The 24911-nt window shown below is 40.6% G+C and overlaps 1 protein-coding gene across 1 annotated transcript; it reads right to left on the reverse strand.

Moving 5' to 3' along the window:
• Positions 1-302: 302 nt before the first annotated feature.
• On the reverse strand, positions 303-14988 carry SCN2B (sodium voltage-gated channel beta subunit 2). Its single transcript, XM_023499420.2, has 4 exons — positions 14741-14988; positions 7278-7444; positions 6724-6934; positions 303-6213 (listed from the first exon to the last, which is right to left on the reverse strand). Exons 1-4 carry the CDS (start codon positions 14808-14810, stop codon positions 6014-6016), a joined length of 648 nt encoding a protein of 215 aa, XP_023355188.2. The 5' UTR covers positions 14811-14988; the 3' UTR covers positions 303-6013.
• Between the last annotated feature and the right edge of the window lie 9923 nt (positions 14989-24911).

Below are 24911 nucleotides of genomic sequence, written 5' to 3' on the forward strand. Positions count from 1 at the left end.
AGAAAATAGGGGGAAAGAGCTTCATCTTTAATGACTTTAGAAATGTGAAAAAGAGTGGTAAATGAGAGGAACAGAGGCTGTGGAATCAAGAGATCTGATTGCCATTTCCTGTGGATATGATCTTAGGTGAGTAATATCCCTGCTATGAATTTCAGAAATTCTTTTCAGCTCTAGAATTCCATAATTTTGAGATGCTTAGGTGAAAGGTACCAAAAATGTAGGGAAACAAAAAAGTATTCCTGAAGTCACATTCAGCCCATTCCCATTCTATCCCATATCCCAAAGAAGCACAACTTCAAGTGTTTGGGTGGAGGCAAACTATTTATTATGTCAGACATATCCAAACAGTGATATTCTTTGAGAGAAACATATTCTTCTCCAAACTGCTGCTCCATATAGCGGCAGTGATATAACTATTTTCAGTTCTTTTTGCATCCCCTTCATTATGTCCTCCCCCCTCTCCTACTGAATAACGCACACACAAATGATTAAGTGCAAATTTTAGTCTTGTGAGATTTTTTTTTCCTCCAAAGGTACAAAAAGCAATATAACATTCCATGATTTGGTCTTGGTGAATTCAGCTCCCCCAAAAACAATGAGAAAACAACCCCCAAAATACAACAAGCTTGTGGTAAATGCAGAGAGATGTTTTTATAGCTATAGATAACATGTACATACACATAGAAGTAAGTGTGCGTATAGAGCACATGAGCACATCTATATACAGAGGCATCAACAAGTTGCAATTAAAGGAAGACATCAGCAAGAGATAGGAAATACTTAAGACATGAGTTTTCTATTCTTTAAGACATGGATAGGAAGGAAAAAAATCTCTTGATTCATTACCTGTTCCAAATAATCCAGGCCATTCTTGTGACCAGACTTATCACTCTGGATCTGGCCAGTATCTTTCATTATCCATTTGATTTACCTATACTTGTAAATAACTAGTAGCCCATCCTTCCTTAGATAGCACATAATATTATCTTCTTTTTTTTCTATTGTTGATGTAAGTAGTCACTCAGGATGAGAAGGTGAGGAGTTATTTACAAGATAGGATCCAAGGCAACCCAAGGCATTTCAGTCCTGAAAATTTTGTGCTTTTATCATAAACTCTAATTACCATGGTTGACCAACCCATTTCCTTTCACAGTGACTATATTGGGAAGAGAACTGAGGAGGAAAGCAGGGCAGAAAAGAATGGGAATCCTAGTACAATAGTTGGGAGAGCATCAGAAAAAGGGCTGGGTATACCAGGAATGAATTTAATGAAAGTGATTGCCTACTCTGAGGGCAAGGAAAAAAATTACTCAGCTGCCCCAATGGAGAGTAGCACAGGGAAGGCTAGGTCTCTTGAAAGAGAAGCAGCTAAGGAGGAACAATGTAGGGAAGGAGAATCTTAGGTTCAGCAGAAGGTTGAATGCATAGAGGAGATGGGTACTCCTGAACACTCTCAATGTCTAATCCTCTTTCTTCTATAGCTAAGGGCATGAGTCCCTAAGCTTTTGCTACAGATTCAAAACTGGGGAAAGGGCCCAGGAATCCTGATTTCCTCTCAGGAGCTCTTGAAATAAACTTACAGGGTCTTTCAAATAAGTTCTCAAAATGTTATCAGTTTTAGTAACTGCTGGTCCTAGAACCAAGTCATCCTCACCTCACCTCCAATAAAGGGAAATTATTATGGGACAAACCCAGCAACATTTCTGTTTTAACTGGATGATGACCTCATAAAAATCATCACTTAAGGATGCCAAAAATGAAGGAGATCACAGCTGAACAAGCCTATTTCCTGAATATGCATTGCCATTTAGTTGAAATTTCTCTCCAGTATGGGTGAAGAGCATGGGTTTAGCTCAGCCTTCCAGGAACTTAAGCTTGTTCTCACATTCATCCCCGGCTCCAGCCTTTAGGCACCAAGGACAGATCCTAAGCCTCCGGGCACCAGTAGTAGTTGAGGGGGTAGGGCTGCAGCAGCTGTGTGGGAAAGCTTTTATTTCCAGACTTTGAGAACTGAGTACCTATGCGCCTAACTAGGATTTTTGTCTCTTGAGTGTGTTTCTGGGTGCCAAGTCAGAGGACTTGGGTTCAAATTTCACACCTCACACTGCCTGTGTAGCTCTACACAAGTCATTTAAACTCGTTAAGACTTCATCTTTGTTGTCTTTAAAATGAGAGAGTGGAAGTAAATGGCTTGTGAGGTCTCTTCCAGTCATAGAGCTATGATCCCCATCACCTAAGATGAGGTACAATTTTGGCCTAAACCCAGAAATCTATTATTTCTCTATCCTTTCAGTCTGGGCTTCTGGGCATCAGGACTAGTGGGACTCATATTGACTTTGTGTTCAGTCATCATACCACCCAAAAGACTCATAATTCCTGTGAATTTGTAACTCCCCATTAAATGGTGAATACAATCTCACAGGTCACAACTCTGGAATGACCCTTTACTCTTCCCTCTCTCTCCTCACCTCCATATTCTATTGATCAAGTCTAGTTAATTCTACCTCCATACCTCTTGGAATCATTCCTTTCTCTCCACTCACAAAGTCCCTATTCATCCCAGATGAGGTCTTCATCTTATCTCTCCTGGACTATTGCAATGGCCTTCTTATTGGCTTTCCTTTTATTCTCTCCCTTCCTCTAATCTATTCCACACATGGAGATGCCAAACGAGGATTCCCAAAGTATAGATTTTTTAATAGCATGATATAATGGATAGAGGATTAGTCTCATAGTCAAGAAGACCTGGATTCAAATCTTGCCTCAGAGACATAATGATTACCTGTCATTTAATCTCTCAGTTCAAGCTCTAAGATTAAATTTCAGAGAAGATGTCAATCTGCTTTAACAAAGCAAACTCCCTATATTAATGAACTCACAGGTTTGATTTTTTAAAGTACACATATGACCATGTCCTTCTCCTATTAAAATTTTTCCAGTAACCTACTGTTGCTTCTAGGATAAAACAGAAATTTCAAGCCTTATACAATATGATTCCAATCATTTGCCCCTTTGCATTTTGTTCCATTAAATTGGCCTACAAACTTGTTCTCTCTATATAACATTACATCTCCTGCCTCCAAGTATCTGCAAAGGTGATTTCCTCACTCTACTCCACCAATGTCCTCCCTTCTCATTTCTACCTCCTTGAATCCAAATCTTTCTTCCCAAAACACAGCTCTGATACTTCCTTCTACACAAGGCCTTCCTAATTCCTTCAAAAGTTGTTATTCTCTCCCTCCAAGAAGAATGTACCCCCCTATAGGACAGGGACTATTTCATTTTTGTTTATGTAGCCCAAAGATACATGACAGATGCTTAATCAATGCTTGTTTTTTTAATTGAAGTTGCTCTTGAAGAGATCCTCTCTAGTCCTTGGAGAGAAAAATATTTGAAAGGCTGAAAGAAGTGAAAATCAACTTCTTTTTTGAAATCTTAAAACCTGAAGGAGGCATACAGTGTCCAGAATCAAAATGGTGAAAACTTAGATAAGAGGGTAGAGGGAAGTTGTATTCAGAAAAATAAGCAGGAGTGACCCTTCTTAGATGCCATTAAAAACAGGAGAGAGTCCCATGTTCTTCCTTCCCTGCTCTGAGACAGCCAATACCAACTTAATTCAGACAACCAGCCTGCTTAATTTCACTCCACCTTGGCCCCATTGGCAGTGTTGATTTGGCAGTTAAGGACTAGATGGGGCCTTGGAAAAACTGGAGACATAACATTTCTCCCTGGCCTAGAGTTCTACCTGTTCCTCTTACCAACCCTGGAGCTCCTCTCCTCTTCCTCAATTCTTTCACCTTCTTTTACTATTCCATCTCTTCCCAACTCCGACCCAGAAGTAATGGCTCAGACTTTATCTACAGAGATGGAACTGGATGCACACAAAAATAAATTATTATAATCTTGGTCCCACAAAGAGTTGAGCTGGTAGTTCACTTTTCTGTTATGGCTTCTTGTGCATCCCCAGAGTTTTACAATGTCTTAGCCAGTCCTTTTTGAGCCAGAGAAATCTGAGAGGCCGGACGAACAGGGACAGGGAATGTCCTCTCAGAAGACTATCTCAGTCCCTTCCCTTTACCTTTTCTTTTACCTACATATCCTACTGTTGACATTTTGCCCTCTGAGGTGCAAGGGACAAGGGACTAGGCTTGGTCGAAGGTGAATTTAGCCTAGATTGTAGGATAAAGGCATTTCCCAATATCTGCTTCAAATACATTTTTTTGAGCTAATCAGGAGGATCTTTTTGTAAAATATCTGGAGAAACTACAGTAAGAAAAGGCAGGGCAATAATCAATTCCCACTTCATTTAGAGCCCATGGAGGGCATTTCATACACTCCCAGTTACCCAGAGAAAAAATACTCCTCCAGTTTGGAGAACCAGTTATCCTCCTCAACTCTTCCTGGGCACAGATGAACCAGACAAGAGGGTGGTGGAATCCTCAGAAGATAAAGATCATACTCAGTGTCCTAAGAGTCTCCAGAGTTTATCTTCCTGAAGGAGCTAAGGAAAGTACAAACTGAAGCAACTCTTACATCTCAGATTTAGGACAGCTGGTAAATTGGCAGTGAAAATTAGGTCTCCTCTCAGTTAGTCCCTCTGGTTTCCCTCCCCTAGTCACACCCATCATCATACGTGGGCAGAATTGAGTTCTACCCCAAGCTAAATGATGGAGATTTGGAGTCCCCTCCTAGGCACTTCCTCCTTCATCACCTCAATTCTGGATGAAGACTTAATCTATGGACTTGGACAACAAATCTTAAACTAGCCAGAGACCTAGTGAGGGCAACTGCAAATAATCTGTCCAAATTAGACTTTGGAAAGAAGCTATCCCCATTCTTCTCCATCTCACATTCAAACTCCATCCTTTAGCTCAGACTGTCTCTCTCTTTCCTTTTATCTTCCTCCTCCCCCCCAAACATGCGCACATACATACACACACACACACACACACACACACACGGGTTCCTAAGGCATAGACTGGAGGGAGGGAGGGATGGGGAGCATCTTATCTGAGAAGGCGATTAGCAGCGACTGCTAGTAAAAGGTGTCTCCCCCGCCAACCAAGTTTGCGAATTGGGGGTTTTTGTGTCGCTAGGCAACCAGTGTCAAAATAGCCACCCCCAGTCAGCATACCTAGCTAGAACTACACCCTCCTTCCCCTCATGCCCAGGCTCAAGTGACTCTCATTTCATCAGGTAAGTTCACCCTAAAAACCAAAGGGGCTCCCGGGCATATAATAATAAGATGAAAGAACTCTGCAAATGATCTGTGGAGGACAACAGGGGCAAGACAGAGAATACTGAGACCAAAGCTCCTGCTTCTCTTGGGTTTGCTCTCAGCCTTCAATATCTAGGAAATACATTAGTCCACCAGAAACCCCCAAACTGTGGGAACTCATTCTTACCCCCGCTAAGAACATGATGAATTTTGGGGTGATTCTTTCTTAGAAGAAATCCAAGGAATTCTGCAAAAACCATCACAAGGGGTCATCTGCAGCAGTAGTTCAAGCAATACCAAAATGGCCCTTTAAACAGGGTTCTCTCTAAGGCTAATAATGCAGCAGTAGAGACTCAAACCAAGTTCTGGACAGGCTGAGAGGACTTGTTTCTTCCTCCACTATCACTCTCTCCCAACACTTCTCTATTTTTAGTATCCTGCCATGAGCTCCCTATTTCTCATGCAGGAATGGCCAGCATAGAGCCCCATTTCACCTTCATCTTGTGAAGAAGATGGGCATTTATATGGGCAGTGGTATCTACGAGGCCCCCTCATTTTTCTACACTTGAGTTCCCAGTTGGTTTAATGGTGGGTGTCTCTGATGGAAGAGAGATGAGTCACTCTTGGGGCAAGAGGGTAGGAAGGGCTTCGAGTAGGAGGCACAGAGTTGGGGGCTGGAATCTTGGCTTAAAAGAAGCATACTGAGAGGGGTAGGCAAGGAATACACTGGAAAGGGGGGATATGAGAGGAAGACAAATAGGCATGAGAGGAGGAAGGCCATTTGACCATCCACCCTTATTTGGTACCATCTTCTGGATTGCCTTCCCCATCTGTCTTACATTCCTCTTCTGTCTTCAGGTCATCCACACTCAGTTTCTGCTCTTGTTTCCTCCTCACACATTTGACCACCATCAGTACCAAGATGACAACAGCCAAGAAACCACCCACTGAGGCACCCACGATCACAGCCACTGTTGAGTCACGTTCAGGGGGCACTGATAGGAGGAAGGGAGGACAGATGAAGCTGGGGTTCAGGACTAGGCAGGGTCACCAACCCCCCTCATCCTTATTCCCTCCTAGAGTTTACAGCTAAGAATGGAATCCACATGTTCTACTTTACAGTCCTATCCATTTCTGTGGAAAACTGTGGGGAAAACTCACCAAGATGCTTTGCCAGCTCAAGAAAGAGATTAAGCAAATAACTGCACCACCTTTTCCCACTCACCTGCCACCAATTACTCCTGATTGGTGAATAGTTCTTCTGAGTGCTGCTTCTCCTCATCTTTGGGAAGGAAGGAAGAAAAAGGGAAAGAGAGAAGAAAAAAGCAAAAGAGAGAGAAAGTGAAAAAAGACAGGAGGAAATGAAAAGAGAGAGAAAGGGAAAGAAAAGAGAAAGGGGAAAGAAGAGAGAGGGAGAAGAAAGAGAAAGGAGAAGAGGAGAGAGTTTCCCTCTAGCTGCCCTAACTCACTTCCCTTCTCCCCTTTCTTTCTAGCTTGAGACTCACCTTGTGTTAGAACCTGTAGGTAGATTTTGCCTAAGCCACGATTGCGGTCAGGTGGATTCATGACATAGCAGTTGTAGGTGCCCTCATCCTCCAGCTGAACATTATTCAGGGTCACGGACACATCATACTTGCTGGGGTTCCCTGTGAATTCCACCCGATCCCCAAAACGGTTTGGTTTCAGGTTAATGATTTTCATCCGGAATTGGAGAAACTGATCAAGAGGGGGAAAGAAAGGAAGAACAGAATGGGAAATCTTTAAAGCTATATACTCTTTCACCTTCCTCCCAGGCCCAGACCCTGGTTCCCAAAAGGCCCTGCCTTCCCTTCCTCTCCCACCACCCCAATATCCCAGACAGAACTATGTCTCCTATTACTATTGTCCTTCTACCATTCTATCCTCACAGCTTCCTTGAAGAAGCCTCCTAATCTGGGCATAAATTGCAGCTCAGATGGATTTTAGACTCAGTAGCAAGTATGTGACCTAGACGGTAGACAGTTTACCCAGTAAGCCCAGCTGCTCTGGAGCCCCCATCCCATCTTCCAGCCCGGCTCACCATCTCCTCAGTGCAGTTCCTGCACTCTTGATATGTCCAATTCAGGGAGAACTGTTTATTGTTCACTGTGTAGCATGAGTTAAAGGTGCAGGCCAGGCGCACAGTGGTGCCATTGAGGACATTGAGGGTCATGGGAACTGTGACCTCCATGCTTGATGCTGATGGCACTGGGGAAAAAATCACAAGGCTGTAAGAATCAGAAATGGTGGAATTGGGGTAAAGGGGAGAGCCCAGCCTCTCTGTACTTGAGGTACAAAAGATGAAGCAAGGGAAAAGCATGAACAGCTGTCACTTGGGCAGGAGAAGGCAGGTGACTGACTCTGCCACCTACAACTAAAAGATGGGGGAGAGGCCCTGGAGATGCAAAAAAGGGAAACCTAGAGTGGGTGGTTGTACAGGAATGAAGACAGAATAAGGGGAATAAAGTTAAGGAAGGGGGTGTGCAACTGGGGATGCACCTCTCCTGTACTACTTTCTGGGACTCACTGCTCTTCCTCCAGTCTTCCTCAGACACTTGAGTCTCTGTCCAATGCACTAAGGCACTTATCTGCCTTTAGACTCAGAGCACAAAGACAGGATTGTTATGCAGAGGGCAGGGGACAGGGTCCCCTCAGAGCCCAAGAAAACTGCCATAGTCTTTCTCCTCCCTCTCCCTCAATCTGCAAGTTCTTTAAATTACACTCAAACACTACCACCCTAACAATCTTTCTTGAAGGAAGGGGGTTTGGGAACTAGTTCTGTATAATTATCAAGGGGATCCTCTCTAGAACTTTAGTCTAGGGGGAACCAAGCCACTATACATTTCTGATGTCCTGCCAGCTCTTATGAGTTATCCTGGTGATTTGTAAGACATCCAAGAGATGAAGTTAGGATAAATATGGAAATATGTATAGAAGAATTGTACATGTTTAACATATATTGGATTACTTGCTCTCTGAGGGAGGGAGATGGGGAAAAGGATGGGAGAAAAAATTTGGAACACAAGGTTTTGCAAAGTTTATTGAAAAATATCTTTGCATGTATTTTGAAAATAAAAACTTTTATTATGTGTGTGAGAAAGAGAGAGAGAGAGAGAGAGAGAGAGAGAGAGAGAGAGAGAGAGAGAGGGAGAGGGAGAGGAAGGGGGAGGGAAAGAAGGAAGGGAAGATGGAGGGAGAGGAAGAAGGGGAAGAGAGATTCAGTGAGTGGTTCAATGGCTAGAGCACCTGCATGGGAGTCCAGGAGGATTTAAATTCAAATCTGGCCCCAAAAAAGACCTGAAAAAAATTGCTATCGGAAGGTTCTATGATATAAACTCACTTATGCTTCCAAGGAGAAGCATATGGTATTAAGTCAGGGAAGCCTGAATTCAAATTCTGCCTCTGACACTAGTCGCATAGCCTTGGCTGTTGCTGTTTAGTCATTTCAGGTGTGTCCAAATTTTTGTGAACACAATTGGAGTTTTGATGGCAAAGATACTAGAGTAGTTCGCCATTTCCTTCTCCACCTCATTTTACAGATGAGGAAACTGAGGCAGGCAGTGACTTGTCTAAGGTCACACAACTAAGTGTCTAAGGCCACATTTGAACTCCGGAAGATGAGTCTTCCTGACTCCAGGTCCCTCACTCTGTGCACTATGGGGCCACCTAGCTGTAGTGTAGGCCACAGGTAAGTCACTTAATCTTAATGAGTCTATTTCCCCATCTATAAGTGGGAATAAAAAATACCAGTTACTTCACATCATTGTTGCTGGAATGAAATAATGTATGCTTAGCAAAGCTTGGGGTCCTATCATTTTAGTCATGTCTGATTCTTCAGGGTGGATTTGGGGCTACCTTGGCAGAGATGTTGGAGTGGTTTATCATTTCCTTTTCCGATTTATTTTATAGATGAGGAAACTGAGGCAAGCAGAGCTAAGTGATCTGTACAGGGTCACACAACTAATTAGAGTCTAAAGCTGGATTTAAATTCAAGTCTTCTTGATTCCAGGCCTAGTGCTCTACCTACTGACATCAGCCCCTTTGTTAGAGTACTATAGAAACATCAGATACTCATTAGCTATGAGACTAGGGCAAGATACTTTCAGTACCTCAGTTTTCCTATCTATAAAAGAGGGCTGTTCCTGATCATCTCCAAGACCCCTTCCAACTCTAAGATTAAGATAATGTGATTCCAAATTACTAGGACACGACAGGAGAAGAGGAGCAGATGTGGCAAATGGGGTAAGGGAAAGAGGAACCAGGCACTTCTCCCTTTGCTCCTTTCCTCCTCCTCCCTATGCATTCATTTTCACTCAGTATTCACATCACCTTCCCTTCTTTTACCAAAAAGTCTGGGGGAGGAGGAGAAACTTCACCACCCCTTTCTCTCTTGCTAAACGCTGATTTTTTTTGCCTTCCTCTCTCCAAGTCTCCTACTTTAGTTCCCACAATACCCACTACTCTGTAACTCCCCTGGCTCTAGCATTTCTCAGCTTCTGGGTGTTTCCCTTTGAAATACTGTGTATTGAATATTTTCCACTTGCTAGCAGTTTCAAGGGCAAGGAAGTCAAAGGGACCTGTACCTTAAATATCAGACCTGACAAAAGAACAGAATGTTCCTAATTAGCCAGTTTCTTTCAAGAAGATTGAGCATAAAATATATATATATATATATATATATATATATATATATATATATATATATAAAATAATTAGTGAAGACAGTGGGATTAACACAGAATTACTATTACTCTTTTCTCCTTGAATTCTACCTTGAAAACAGGGAGGGGGTGGGGAGCACAGTATTATTGCAGGGTTTTTCCCTGATAGGCACCTCTCCAGCCATAGGGGTCCCTTTCTCTGACCAGAATGGCCTGTTTTCTGACTTTTTTATGCTGAATGCTTCTACCAAAAAAAAAACAGCTGCACTGCAGCATCAAATGACAAGCTTCACTTCCCTCCTGGGACCTCCATCTGCTCAACCCAGTGGACTTCATTAAAAAAGGACAATGTACCTCTGAACAATTTAAAACAATAGCATGCTTCATCGGGGAAGGCTGTCCAGGTCAGAGTCAGGCTTTTTGTTTGTTTTTCAGAGGTGAAAGGGGCCTTCTGAATAAGGGACTTCAAACCTGGGCCCAGGGGGAAGTGGGGAGAAGGCAGCTTGTAACCACCTCAGTCCCTCCCTTCCCTCCTTGGTCTCTGTGTTCAGATGAAAGTATAATTAGACTAGCAAATCTTTTAAAAAGAAAAAAAACAGACTTAGATTGTTGCAGTACAAGTAAGATTAATATTATTATTTTTTTTTAAATAAGCATGTAACTTGAGTTAAAACTATGCCTCTGGTCCCAATCTGGAAAAGGAAAGATACTCCAGTATTTTTGCCAGAACAACCCCAAATGGGGTCAGGGAGAGTTGGACGTGACTGAAGAAAGTGAACAAGTCTATCTTCAGTGGCTTTTTTTATAGATGAGAGAAAGGAAAGAAAGAAAGAAAGAAAGAAAGAAAGAAAGAAAGAAAGAAAGAAAGAAAGAAAGAAAGAAAGAAAGAAAGAAAGAAAGAAAGAAAGAAAGAAAGAAAGAAAGAAAGAAAGAAAAGGAAGAAAGGAAGAAAGGAAGGAAGGAAGGAAGGGAAGGAAGGAAGGGGAAGGAAGGGAGGAAGAAAAGGAAGAAAAAAAGAAAGGGGAAGGAAGGAAAGAAAGAAAGAAAGAAAGAAAGAAAGAAAGAAAGAAAGAAAGAAAGAAAGAAAGAAAGAAAGAAAGAAAGAAAGAAAGAAAGAAAGAGAAACCCAGAGAGTCTTAAAGGTGGGGGACGGCCCTGATCCATCTCAGCAGGTAAGTGGTACCAGCCCCTGCTACCTAATGCAGGTAGGTGGGTTGGACGACTTTCCCTGCAAAACCAAAGCATTTCTATTAATATACATTCCACAAAACCCCAACCCCTTCCCCAGGAGATATCAAAGCTTCATCCTGCCAAGGGAACAGGCAGAGAGGTGCTTGGATCTGGATGAGCTCAGCAAGGAGCGCCCGCAGCCCTTGCTCCCTCCTTTTAGCCAAACCAGTCTTCAATCTCTTATTTCCTGGGGGTCAAACTTGGGGGGAATGGGGATCCTGACTGACACTGCCTCGTGGGACGTGGCTAGGGACTCTGATTCCGCCCGTGTAGGATGCGAAGGCTAGATGCCGATCTCGGAAGGTCTCCGCGGACTCAGAATCCCATGAGCTCACGGGGTGAAAGCCGGAGTTAGGTGCATTGCAGGCATTTCTCTTCCAGCGGGGGTGCCTCTGCAGCAGATCCTGAGCAGGGTGTGTGAGCCCTCTAGAGGAAGGAGAGCTTACTACCTTAACCCTACCAGCTCAGAGAGAGAAGCATCTGAAAACTTTAGGATGGGATTTAATACGAACATATTGTCTGATGCCTTAATTTTACAGTTGAGGAAATTGAGACGCAGAGAAGGGAAATGCTCAGAGCTACGTGGGTAGTGAATGACAGAGGAAAGAGTTAAGTTAAACTTGCATCTGCTGTTCCATCCGTCTCCCCTCCCACAGATTTCTCAAATCTTTTCTCTTTCTTTTTTTCTAGGGCTATTCCTTAAGCCCTTGATATCTTTGGCCAAGGTCACACGCAGAGAGAAAGATTTAGGGGTGAAATGAAAAAGTTAAACTAAAAATTAGTGCTATCCAAAGGTTCAATGGACTTCTTCACGAGGTAAGTGGATTGCCCCCTACGTGATTTTCAGTTGGGAGTTGAATGGCTATTTATGGACATTATCGAGAAGAATCCTGTCCAGCTGTGGGCTTCTTCTTGGAAATCATCTACTTGCCTACGTTAATATGAGCATTAAGTGGAATAAGGAGAAAAGAGAAGAAGAAATTCAAGGAGCCTCCATTCTCCAGTCCATTAGGATATCTCAAGCATGGAACTAAGAAACAAGTCACTCTCCATCACTTGCCAAGCTTACTGAAAACATAACCTCTACCCTCCCAACTTAGGAATACTTAAAAGAAAACTCTGAGACTGGGAAACCCATCATCATTAGGCTTCCTTCCTGGTTTTATTCCAGTGGAACCCCAGAAAAGAAAGGAGTGGTCCAGAAAGGAAGCATCTACTGCTTCACCTGCCATATAATCCTTGTGCTGTCCTAACCCACCAACTACCCTCTTTCTCTCTCCATAGTCTCCCACCTCCATGAAGGCCCTGACTTGCTATTATCTCCTACTGAAGAGCCTTCTCATCCAAGTATTGCTCTATCCGAACAACTCTGCCATACCAAAACCACCTTCTTCAACCTATACTCCTTCTTTAGAGATGCAGAAGGGCTTCTTATAATTTGCATCCAGTGCAAAATCCTTCCTCCCTTTGGTCCTCCAGATTGCCTTACACTCCCAACACAAGCTACTACAAAGGCTTTCATCAAGACCTTCTATACTATCTTCCTCTTTCTTTCTCCTACTCCACAGTTCCCTTTTCTGTAGCAGTTAAATGGCACAGTGAATAATAGTACACTGGATTGCAGTTAAGAAGCTTTAAGCTTAAGTTCAAGCTCCACCTCAATTACCTGTTTGTGATACTAAGCAAATCACTTGACTTCTGCCTCCATTCCCTCATTTGTAAAATGGAGCTAATAATAGCACCTACCTTCCATAGTTGTTTCAAAGATCAAATGAGACAATATTTGTAAAGTGCTTTGCATACTTTAATGTACTACATAAATGCTAGCTATCGCCTCCTTGATTCCTCCCAAATTTATTTTCCATCTATTCCATTCTAATTTCCCAAGTGGCACTTCTTACCCAGAAAGCTTCTTTGCCCTGAGCTAATCCTTAATTTGCCAAGCTTTCCTTCACTTAAGAAGTTCCTAAAATCTAGTTTTCTTCCTTCAAGTCAGGGGGCCTATTCTCCCAAATCTTCCCCAACAAACATTTAAATCACCAATTCCCCTTTGCCTGCCTTTTACATGCCCGTGATGTTAAATTAACATCAATTTATAATTATTTGTAGAGTCATGGATTGTTATGGGTTACCATATTTGAGAATCAATAATTTAAAACTAAAAGCAAGGGCAGCTAGGTGGTGCAGTGGATAGAGCACCAGCCCTGAAGTCAAGAGGACCTGAGTTCAAATTTGACCTCAGATACTTAACACTTCCTAGCTGGGTGACCCTGGGCAAGTCACTTAACCCCAATTGCCTGGGGGGGGGGGGGGGGGGGAGAAAACCTAAAAGCAACTTTAGAAGTCACCCAATTCAATCCCTCAAGTTACAAATGAGAAAACTGAAACTTAGACTTGTCCAAAGTCTCATAAGTAGATTTCAGAAATCATTAGGTTATACTAGAAAATCCAATATTTCATTCAATATTCAATAGTTCAGCTGTCAATATGCCAAATGAGGGCATCAGTCTTATCAAGTGAGTTCTCAGGGGGCAAGGACTAGCTCCCTTTGTCCAATTCATGGTGATTTTTTGACATTGCAATACTTTCCTCTTCAACTCATGAATGTGACTCCCAAGTCAGTGCATCAGGAGCAATTAAGTTAAGAAAGCAAAGGAGATACAAAGAACACCTTTAAGTTGGATTTATAAATTAACTTCCTATATCATTTAGCAGGTGGATAGACTGACCTATAGGAAGTCTGCTGCTAATGAGATGCATGGTACAAACATTCTGAACCTTTCATTTGGCATATCTCACCCTGGGTGAGGATAAGGGAGAAGACAGGGGCTATTTTGTTAAACCTAGACCAGCCATTTCTGAAGTTTAGCCTTTAAAATTCACAAGCCCTCACATCTCATGCAGTTCATTTTTGGATTTTTTTTTTCCTAACTCTCCTCAGCCTCCATCTTAAGTTATGTCTTCCCCATTGCCCTCCACCCAAGTGTTTTTACCTGATGCATTTATCTAAAAAATGAAATAAACCTGACTCCCCTCTTCCTATCCCCATACACACCTGCAAAAAAAAAAAAAAATGACCAGTATCAAACTGGACATAAAAGCAAGACCCAAGCAACCCCCACTAGCCTCTGGTACATTCCCTCTAGGCTCCCCACTCCACCCATGAAGCAAGGACCACAACTGTAAATAGAAGTCACTGATGGAGATGGAGCCCCCCCAGCTAGGGCATCAAATTCAAACCCCCATCAACTGGGAACAAATCTGAAAATCCTGGAAAGAGAGAATACAGATGCAACCTGAACCCTGCCCTGACTCCCCACCCCCATCTAACCCCCATCCTTCTCAGAAAAACTTAAAGGAGGAACACTCTCCTTTGCCATATGTGGCTTACAATTTTCAGTAGAGGGTATCAAAGATTCCACATCTCCCCCCAAATTTCTATGTCAAAAGCAAGTAACAGTATCCTGGTTCAGGAGTAATGTCTCTCCCTACCCCCACCCCTCAACTAGGACATGAGACTACACTCTAAAAAAGTCCCCCTTTCCACAACCCCTTCTAGCTCAAATTGCTGTTTTTTCGCATCAGGAGCATGCAAATGGACAGTCTAACTTACCCAGAGAGAAAAACAGACTGAGCCCAGTGAAACAGAAGGATGGGCGAGGTAGCCAGGCGTCTCTGTGCATTTTCAAGGACTGAGATGTAGTTTGGTTAGGGGCTGGGAGGGGGTGATCTGGGGACTCAGGGCTGGAAGGTGAGCAATGGTTAGATGCTAAAAAAAAAATGCACGGATTTATTTCAAAGACATTTATAATATTGGGGCAGCTTTATTTCCACCTCTATAATATGGCTGGCTAGTCTGTTGCTGCTTTAAAAAAAAAAAAAAAAAAAAAAAAAAAAAAGGAAGAAAGAGGAGGATAGAAAAAGGGACATGGGAAAAATTTTATGGTTGGTGGATTTTTTTCAAAGCAAGTGGGAGGGCATTAAAAAATGTTCCAAGCAGAAATCCGTTCAATTCAACTAAGTGTTTTCCAGCTTCAAGGCACTGTACTAGACATAAGAGATACAAAAACAAAAATAAAATTATCCCTGACCTTAAGGAGCTTACATTCTGCTGAGGCTAACAATGGGCATACAGATAATGTAAATACCAAGTAATTTCTGAGCATGGGGATAGAGAACTAAAAACTGGTGATCAGGAGAAGGCCCCTCTCAAAAGGTGGTACTCAAGCTGATTCTTGAAAGGAATTGAAGAGTCCAAGAGTCAGAGTGAGGAGGGGAAGCATTTCAAACACAGAGGACAGCTTCTTCAAAGTCATAGGGGCAAGAGATAAAAAGCTGTGTGTATTGAGAACAGACAATAGGACAGCTTGGCTTCTATGGAGAGGGTGTGGAATAGCATTCTCAGCAATTTTAAAAATTAAAGCAGGGACAATTAGGTGGCACAGTGAATCTGGAGTCAGGAGAACCTGTGTTCAAATCCAGTCTCAGATACTTACTAGCTGTGTGACTCTGGCCAAGTCACTTAACTCCAATTGCCTTTTTTTTTGTTGTTTTTTTTGCTAAGGCAATTGGGGTTAAGTGACTTGCCCAGGGTCACACAGCCAGGAAGTGTTAAGTGTCTGAGGGCAAATTTGAACTCAGATCCTCCTGACTTCAGGGGTGGTATTCTAACCTTTACACCACTTAGCTGCCCCCACCAATTGCCTTTTAAATAAATAAATAAACAAACGAATGAATGAATGAATAAATGAATACATAAAAAACAAAGGTAGAAACTGCCTTCTCCCTTCTCCGTAAAAATTGATATTCTCAGAAGTATGATCAGATAGTCTCCACTTCCACTGGTAAGCAGACAAGTTCAAATGGGTATAAGTTTTAGCAAGAGGGACTTAGTTGGGGTTAGAATATAATCAGCCTAATCATAAGGGTCATTAAACAATGGAAAAAAATGATCAAGGGAAATTGTTAAACATTCTAATGTGAACATGTATAATGTAAGATAACCCCAAATACATATGGGTCAATTGACTTTTCTTTTCTTTTTGATCAGCACTTTCATCTATATAGGGAACTCCATGTATGGAAACATCTTTACCGGTGCAGACCAATAACAAACTGTAATTTACAATCTTAGAGAGCTGCCTATGAGAACTAAGTGACTCGACTATGGCCATAGATGTAAAACAGAAGTTTATGTCATTAAGACAGGTCTTTGATAATATCTTCCTGATGCGAAAAGCTCTTGATCTCTTTCCACTAAGTCTTGCTGTCTCTCATCAATCAATAAGATTTATTCAGACTCTATTATATATGTTAATAAGACACTACTAAGTTATTGCTTAGTGCCAGTGGAATAACAAAAAAGTTAAAATACACCCTCAAGAATTTTATAATCTAATTTATAATCTAAAATAGGAAATAATTAAGAAATAAATGACAAGATATAATGAGATGCTAAATGTTGTGTTGAAGAGTTAAATGATGTAGAAATTTAGATAATGGGGGAAAGGATGAGCAACTGGGCAAGCCATACCTGGAGGAAAGGAGAAATGAATCAGAACTTAAAAATGGGCAGGTTTTAGGCAGGACAGAAAGAAATGGAAAGGACACTCCAAACTAGAAAAGCTTAGGTAGGTGGTGTTATTCTTTAGTTTTGTTTAATTTTTTTTGTGACCCCATGTAGAGTTTTCTTGGCAAAGATACTGAAATGATTTGCTGTTTCCTTCTACAACTCATTTTACAGATGAGGAAGCTGAGGCAAATAGGGTTGAGTGATTTGCCCAGGGTCACATAGCCAAATAAGTGTGAGTTAAGTGCACAGTGCTCTATCCATTGTACCAACCAGAAACTTAGGTATAGCTGTGGCTAAAAGTGAAGCAATGAACAATATGATTTCTGAAGAGTTATTCCAACCATAAGAAAAAAGGAATTCATGAATTGTCCCTAGAGTTTTTCACTTTGGCAGGGACCTCTCTGTTTGATTCTTCATTGAACACAGAGAACCACAGACTATGGTTTCAGGGGAGGAAGAGGAGGAAAGCACAGAGAACATAGACAGCAGGGGGTGCTATCTAAGTAGGATAAATTCTCATCATCTCCTGAGACACCCTAAGGACCCTGAGAATGGACTTTCAAGCTTCCATGCAACAGAAACTGACTCCTTTCCAACAAAGCCTTGGCTGCCTTCACCCTGAGCTCTCTGTGGGTAGCCATCAGCAATACATCCTGCCAGGTGTGCTGGAATGATGGCATTGGCAGAAGCACAGGGGATGGGGGTAGGGAGTGTTATACTACTCTCATCCCTTTGGCTGCAATATAGCCATTGGGGGGATACCCTAACATACAGTGTGACATAAATCAATGGCACAAGAATTATATACAAATCTTTCCTGGATATTTTGACAGTGACATCCTGACCAACACTGATGATGATGCAACCTTGCAACCTAATTTCAGGAGGCAGGTTAATGCAATGCAATGAGAATTACATTTGTAGTAAATGGACCTGAATCCTCTACCACTAATTTCCTGTGTAAATTTGGATAAGTCACAATCTCTCTGAGCTGTGGTTTCCTTATCTGTAAAATGGGGCAGCAGTGAGATAGGAGGAGATGGAGATATATATATATAGTCTATGATTATATCAGAAATAAAAGGAGTCTTATTTCTAGTTGATTACTTAGGATTTTTAACCCAAGTTAGATTAAAACAAAACTCATTCACAAAATAAGATTTGGTTAGCTGATCTCTGACATCCCTTCTAAGTTTACAGCCATAACTTGCTAGGGTTCTACCCCCTTTCTCGGTTTGGTCTAGGCCCTCATCTTCCTTACTGGCCTTTGGTCCCATCGCTCTCTCTTCATCTGCAGCAAGCTCAAAGATGCTGCATCAGGCAGGCACATGTCCTCCTAAGTGCAGGAAATATTCAGTTTGATGTTGCCGGCTTCCTCCTTTTTTCTACTACAAATTGCATGGATTTTAAACTATAGCTCAGAAATTGAGGGGACCCATTCAATTACATTCAGAAAACTCTATTATTGTAGCCCATCAAAATTGGGAAGGAATCAGGTTTGGCAATGCTTACAATAAATTTCTTTGATTTTAAAGAAAATAAACTTTTAAGGCATTGGAGCAGTCCCGCTCACTGTATTATCTTTAACGCTGAAGTTAAGAGGGCCTAGGAAAGTCAGAAGTACTAACAGAGGGACACAGTAGGAAGAGCTCTCCAAAGCGTTCTCATATGGAACCTAGGATGCCATTATTTCTTCTCCAGAAAGAAACTATGCATAAAAATCAACAAAGACTCTGTGTTACAGTATTATAGCAGAGTGAAAAAATCTACTCAATTCTAGATGAGACAGCTACTCACTAACAATGTGACTTCAAGCAAGCCACTTTATTTCTCTGAGTCTCTTTCCCCATTTGTTAAAATTCAAGGGTCAAAATGATCTCTGAATATTCTTTCAGGTCTATAACAATTCTATGATCTCTAAGGTTTGTTCCAACTCCAAACCCTTGGCTCTTATGATTAAATGCCTTGTAAGGCCCTTTCCCACTTTGGTATTCTATAGTTACAAAATGCTAAAGAATAGAAACATATAGAATGACTTATTTTGAGAACTTAGTCCAACATATGAAAGTTGGACATAGGAACTTTCATACTTCCCATGATGTCATTAGTCCAAAAGATTTTATTAGCCAACTGCAAATTATCAGCTTAATGGATAAATCAAAGTAACAGATAACACAACTGTAATTTCTATTTGCATTTAGAATTTTTTTTCTAGTACCAGCAGATTTATCTTTTTTATTATGTTGACTTACTTAAAGTTTTAAATTAATTTACATTTCTTTGTTCCATAGAAACTGACAAATGAGATGATTCAGAACCTCTTAGTTGATAGAAAGGCAATCAGAGATTAATTTTTTCATAAATAATCTATAAAATAGATTACCTATGAAATCTTTGTAAGAGATAGTATAAAGAGAGCACCATTCATTTATGAAGTATAAAATCCTTCACAGTGCTTCAAAAAGGCAAGAATTACCACTTTCTTTTTACAGCTAGTGGAACAGGTAGAAAATCAATACATATAGCTAATGCATGGTTTAGTTTGGAAGCTGGCCATCTCCCTCAATCTCTGCTACAATGGACTCCATTGTGGTCCCTTAAAATACAAAGTAAAAATAAAAATCCTATTTCACAAGTAATTATTAACCATTTATCACATATTCAGCATGGTATTAAGTGTTGTATGTAGGATTAAAGATAAAATATGTAATATGATTTCAGCCTACAAGGTACTTATAGTCTATTACAGGTCCACAAGACTTTATTTATATGAGGCAACTAGAACCAACACACATTAGAAAAAGACAAATCCCAAGCAGATACTACTACCAAAAATCAGAAAAGAAACATGTTGATGTGGTCAGGAATAGGTGATACTCTAGCAACTAGTGGCACAGTAAATGGAGTACTGGAGCTGGAATCAGGAAGACCTGAGTTCAAATCTGGCCTCACATACTTATTAGCTGTATGATCCTGGACAAATCAATTAATCTATCTAATCTTCCATTTCCTAATCTTTAGAATGGAGAAATTGGGGCATCTAGGTCAAGAAGTGGATAGAGCACTAGCCCTGAAGTCAGGAGGACCTGAGTTCAAATCTGGTCTCAGACACTTAACACTTCTTCGTTGTGTGACCCTGGGCAAGTCACTTAACCCTAATTGCCTCAGCAAAAAATATTAAAAAAAAAAAAAAAGAAAAAAGAAACATAGAACGGGGATAATAATAGCAGTTTATTAAAATATTCACATACATTTGGGTGTAGAAATGCTTTTCACTCAACAGAGAAACAGAAAAATAGGAAGAAAGGGAAAGGAGGAAATTAGAAGGAAGGTAGATTAAGGGAAAGATTAATCCTAAGCAAAATAAACCATAACTAAGGATAATATTTGTAGCTTTTTTTTGTATTGGCAATGAATTAGAAATTGAAGATTTCTAATGATTAATTAAGAATTGATGATTAATGACTGAACAAGTTATGGTATATACATGTGATGGGATATTGTTGTGTTGTAAAAATGCTGAAGATAGTTTCAGAGAAAACAGATTTGCAAGAACTGATGCAGAGTGAGGCAAATAGAATCAAGAGAATAGATTATATGACAACAATATTATAAAGACAAACAAATTTGAAAGTCTTGAGAATTCTGATCAGCAGAATGACCAATTATAATATTCTCTCTAAAATGTAATGTTTTCTGTTGAGGTTTTCTTGGGGTCTCTGGAGGCAGCTTTCCTTTCAGTTCAGTAATCACCACACTGATTAGCCAGGAGTTAAAGTCCAAATCCTTTATTGTCTCTTTCAAAGTCCTAATCACAAAGTCCTATCACAAAGTCCTATTCAAAGTCCTATCACTTTGAACGAGATGAGGCGAGATCTTTCAAGATAGTTGTGAAAATCGAGTAAGGCTTCATCTACTTTAGAGCTTGAGTAGGCCTGAAGGATTTTGAGCACTGATCCAAGGGCATATCTAAGTCCCCTTCCTGCTATCCCATGACATCATTTTCTCCCTATTTCAATCAGATATGGGCAACTATGTACTTATTGGTCAAATTCAATTTCTTGGGTAGTTCCCATGTTTAGAATGTGAGACCCTCATCCTCATTGGCTGAGGGTCGGTGGTGGAAGGAGGTATTTGCATTAGGGATTAAAGTGTTAACCTGCCCTCAGCAGGTGCTTCCTCCCTTCAATCTGCTCGAGGAGTGGGACCCCCTTCTCTCCAGAATGGATAATAAACTTTGTTTGCTTCTAGAGATCTCTCCAGCTTTTATTAAATGATGACCCCTCACCATTTCTGAACCACACAACTTGGAACTCGGCTAGTTTTCTGGAGGCCTTCCTCTCTTCTTGGTTCTGTGTGCTTGAGCTCCTGCCTCCTTCTCTAACCTCTGAATCTCTCTGAATTCCAAGGATTTGTGCTTCAGGCTGCAGCCACCACAAAGGTGGACCATGGAATGAATCTGTCTCAGCCTCCAAGGACCTTCTAGTGCGCTTGTCCTTTCTGGCTCTGAGAGCTTCTCGCTTATATGCCCCACACTGAGTACAAACCAATCATTATATCACTAGGAAACCATTATTTGTTGTAGGATTAAATCAATGCTAAATGAGATTTAACCATTATCTCTTCAATTCCACTTAGTACCTTGTTTCAAGTTCTGGCCCATAACATCTCCTCATAGGATTGTCTCTATCAATTCTAATGACTTAGTACCTTGTTTCAGGTTCAGAGTTATAGCCCATAACTAGTCTTGTGCTTATCCATCTCCTGAGAAGAGATGGACTAAGAATAAAGATTGAGTCATGATTGGGGATGCTAAGATGGAATTGGTTTAGATATGGAACAAGTGGAAATTTGTTTTGCTTGATTTTACAAAAGGAGTAGGAGGAGGGGGAAGAAAAGGCAGATTGGCATTTGAAAATTTTTAATTTAACATTTAAAAACAGTCTAGGACTTCTAGATCATCTGAGCAACAAGAAGGCAGATTAGACATTTTCTCTGCTCCTCACAATTTTTCAAATCTCTCCAAAACAGAAATTATGTGCCAAAGATAAAGCAACTTCAGCCAGTTCCCATGGCCTAGGACAAAGCTTCTTAAACTGTGGGTCACAGCTCCAGGGTCACATAACTCAGTGTGGGGGTCATGAAATTATGATTTATTATCAGTAAATATTTGGGAGTCACAAAAAATTCTCAGGCAAAAAGGAGTCATAAGTGGACCGCTAAAGAAGCCCTGGCCTTAGATACTCAGAATCCAAAACAAGGTTAAAAAACAAACCCAGGAACTAATACTGAACTCATTCTGTATTCTTCCCACTTCCCACACACCAGTAGTGGGGTTGCATTAGCAAACCCATCTCATGGCACAGCACTGCATAAAAACCCATCCTTATTCTCCAGTTTCCTCATCCTCTTTCCAATGCTAAGGAAATTCTGATTCCAGCTGCAAAACTTTGCTTGGGCCTCAACAGCCAGCTTGACCACAGTCCTTCCGAAAAGGAAGCCTGCCAGGGACTATCACCCAATGTTGTGCCCCAGTTCCATTTTAATGATTGACCCAGTTTCCCTAATTGTCCTATTCACTTACTCTGCCTCAGGTTACAACCATTCCCTCTTAATGTTAGGATAAAGGTCTTATATCTAAGACCTTAGGCTATAATCATTCCCTCATGTTTGATGGAATAAAGGTCTTTACCCATTTTAGACATCATTAGAATATCAGAAGCCTCTCCAGTACCTCCTATTATGTCATCCTAGGTGCCTCCCCCCATTAAGTCAGCCCCATCCAGGTAACTCCCCCATTATATCATTGGTTTTTGTTACCCTATGAAAAAATCTTGTATTTGACATTCATTCTGGATTTTTTGAGACAATAGTCTCATTCAGCCCTGGGACCAAACACGGATCCATTTGGTCCCAGTAAATCTCTCCATTAAATAAATTATTAAATTGTTCTCTAGTCTCTGTCTTGCTCAGTTTCTCCGGCATTACACCAAAAGCTTTAATGCTGCAAATCTCTCTGACCTAGTCTGCTGAACTATGAATTGTGTGAGAGGGGACTAAGATACTTTTGATGGAGAATAGCTTCTAGGGGAAACAGAATTAGATTCCTCATACACACATTAGAGTGCTTCTGTTCTAACAATCTGTCAACAATTCTAAAATCTTCTGGCTTTACAATGATCCCAAAGTTCACACACACACACACCTTAGAGTACTATTGTTCTAACAATCTGTCCATCAATGATTGTAAACGTCTTCTGGTCACTAGAAATAATATAATATTTCTTCCTTTAGATTGTAGGGAAGATGTACTAGAGATCCTGAGATCCTCTGATCTTAGAATGCTATTGTCCTGACAATTTGTCAATGATTCTAAAGTCTTCTGGTCTTAGAATAGTCCTATAAACATTGCTATCAAATACACAATCTGCTGGGCAGTGATAACCAAATTCCTGGGACCACTCCTCAGTTCTACCTCTAGGCCATAAAATTAGCATATCAGTGACTTGAAGAACTGAATAAATTTGTCTCCTTGATCCTGGTTCTTTCCTAAATTGGTCCCTTCTCAACTTCAACACTTGGGGATCCAGCCCCTAAGGAAGTACAATCAGAAGGGAGGGAGTCAGAAAGTGCATGATAAGAAAAATAAGGTGGGAGGAAAAGACCAAATATTTCAGTAAGAAAAAAATTCAAAGACTTTGGACATGAATAAATAAGTCAACAGGAAAAATAGTAACAACAAAAGAAAATATGGCCTTCAGATCTAGCAAACAAATTTAGGCATCTATGAACAAACACTACAGTGTTAAGGAAAGTGATAATAACATTTGATAAGAAGAGGATCCTGTGGAATTGGAGATCATATAACCAAAACAACATGTTCCTGAGTGGTTTAAAAGAAAAATGAGAATTATGAGAGCTGAATTTGTGTTCTGCACAGAAAAAAATGAGTAAAATAGAAAAACTGAAATCTGCAATGGCAAATCTTACCAAAGAAACATAAGAGAGAATAGATTGGAAATGCAAATATACAAGTGGGAAAGACAACCCAGAAGAAGAGAAGCAAAAACAATAATAGTAAAGTATGCAAGTAAATTCATACAAGTATACTATTCTTGTCGATAGGATGTGTAAAAATAATCTAAGGATCACAGGTCTCTCAAAAGACAAAAAACCTTAACAGCATAATGAAGGAAATAATAGAAAAGAACTTCCCAGAATTTCTAAACACATAAAATGAATTCCAATTGAAAGAATTCACAGATCACCTGGGGTGTAGGGAAGAGGAGAACCAAGGCTACAAACTCCTAAATATAAGTACTTAAATTTAACAATTTAATTCAGAAACAATAAGTTCTACAAGATATCAGAAGACCTTCAAATACAAAGGAAAGGACATTTGAATAATATAAGATTACTCTGAACCACTAGAAAAAAGAGGAGGGAATAGAATGTGACTAAAGAACATTAGAGTTCAGAAAACAGCCCAAAGATCTATCCTGCAAATCTGAGCTTAACCATACTGGACAAAAGATAGACTTGCAATAATAAAAAAGAGTTTGAAACGTTTTAGAAAAAAAACTAGAAGTGAGGAGAGTGTTTGCATCTTGAATATCCCAAATGACATAAATGCAGGAGAACTGAATAAATGCAACAGACCAGGACAACAACAAAGGAAGTGACAATAGAAAGATTAGTAAGACACTTCTTTCAAAGGTACCCAAGAAGACAGAAGTGAAGGTGAAAATCTGATAGATATGATAGCAAAAAAAAGAAAGTGGGTATTATGGGCTTGTGATACCCAGCCTACAGGCGAATGCTTCTTTATTGAGACTACATGGTACATGGAGAGAGAATGGCAAGGAGAAGGTGATAATATGATTTGTCAAGGTCAGATCAAAGGCTATCAATGAAAAGGTAACTCCATGGTCTCAAAAATAGAAGAACCTATAGGGGAATAAGGAAAACAGATAGACTAAAAACAAGGAAGAAAAGGAGACATTGTTCTACTGATGAGAGCACCTCAAGGTGAAAAGAAATGATTGATGAAGGGATACGAGGACTTTGGACTGGATTAAAGCCTTAAGTATTTAGTGCTTGAAAAGTCTTCTTGTCCTGGGAAAGGGACAATTGGAACAACTGGCATGTGGAAGGATGGGAGAACATGGACTTAGGATATTTCCTAGAAAATATAGAAAAAAGGGCTAATTAG

This window comes from Sarcophilus harrisii, chromosome 3, assembly GCF_902635505.1.
Source record: "Sarcophilus harrisii chromosome 3, mSarHar1.11, whole genome shotgun sequence".
Taxonomy (NCBI): Eukaryota; Metazoa; Chordata; class Mammalia; order Dasyuromorphia; family Dasyuridae; genus Sarcophilus; species Sarcophilus harrisii.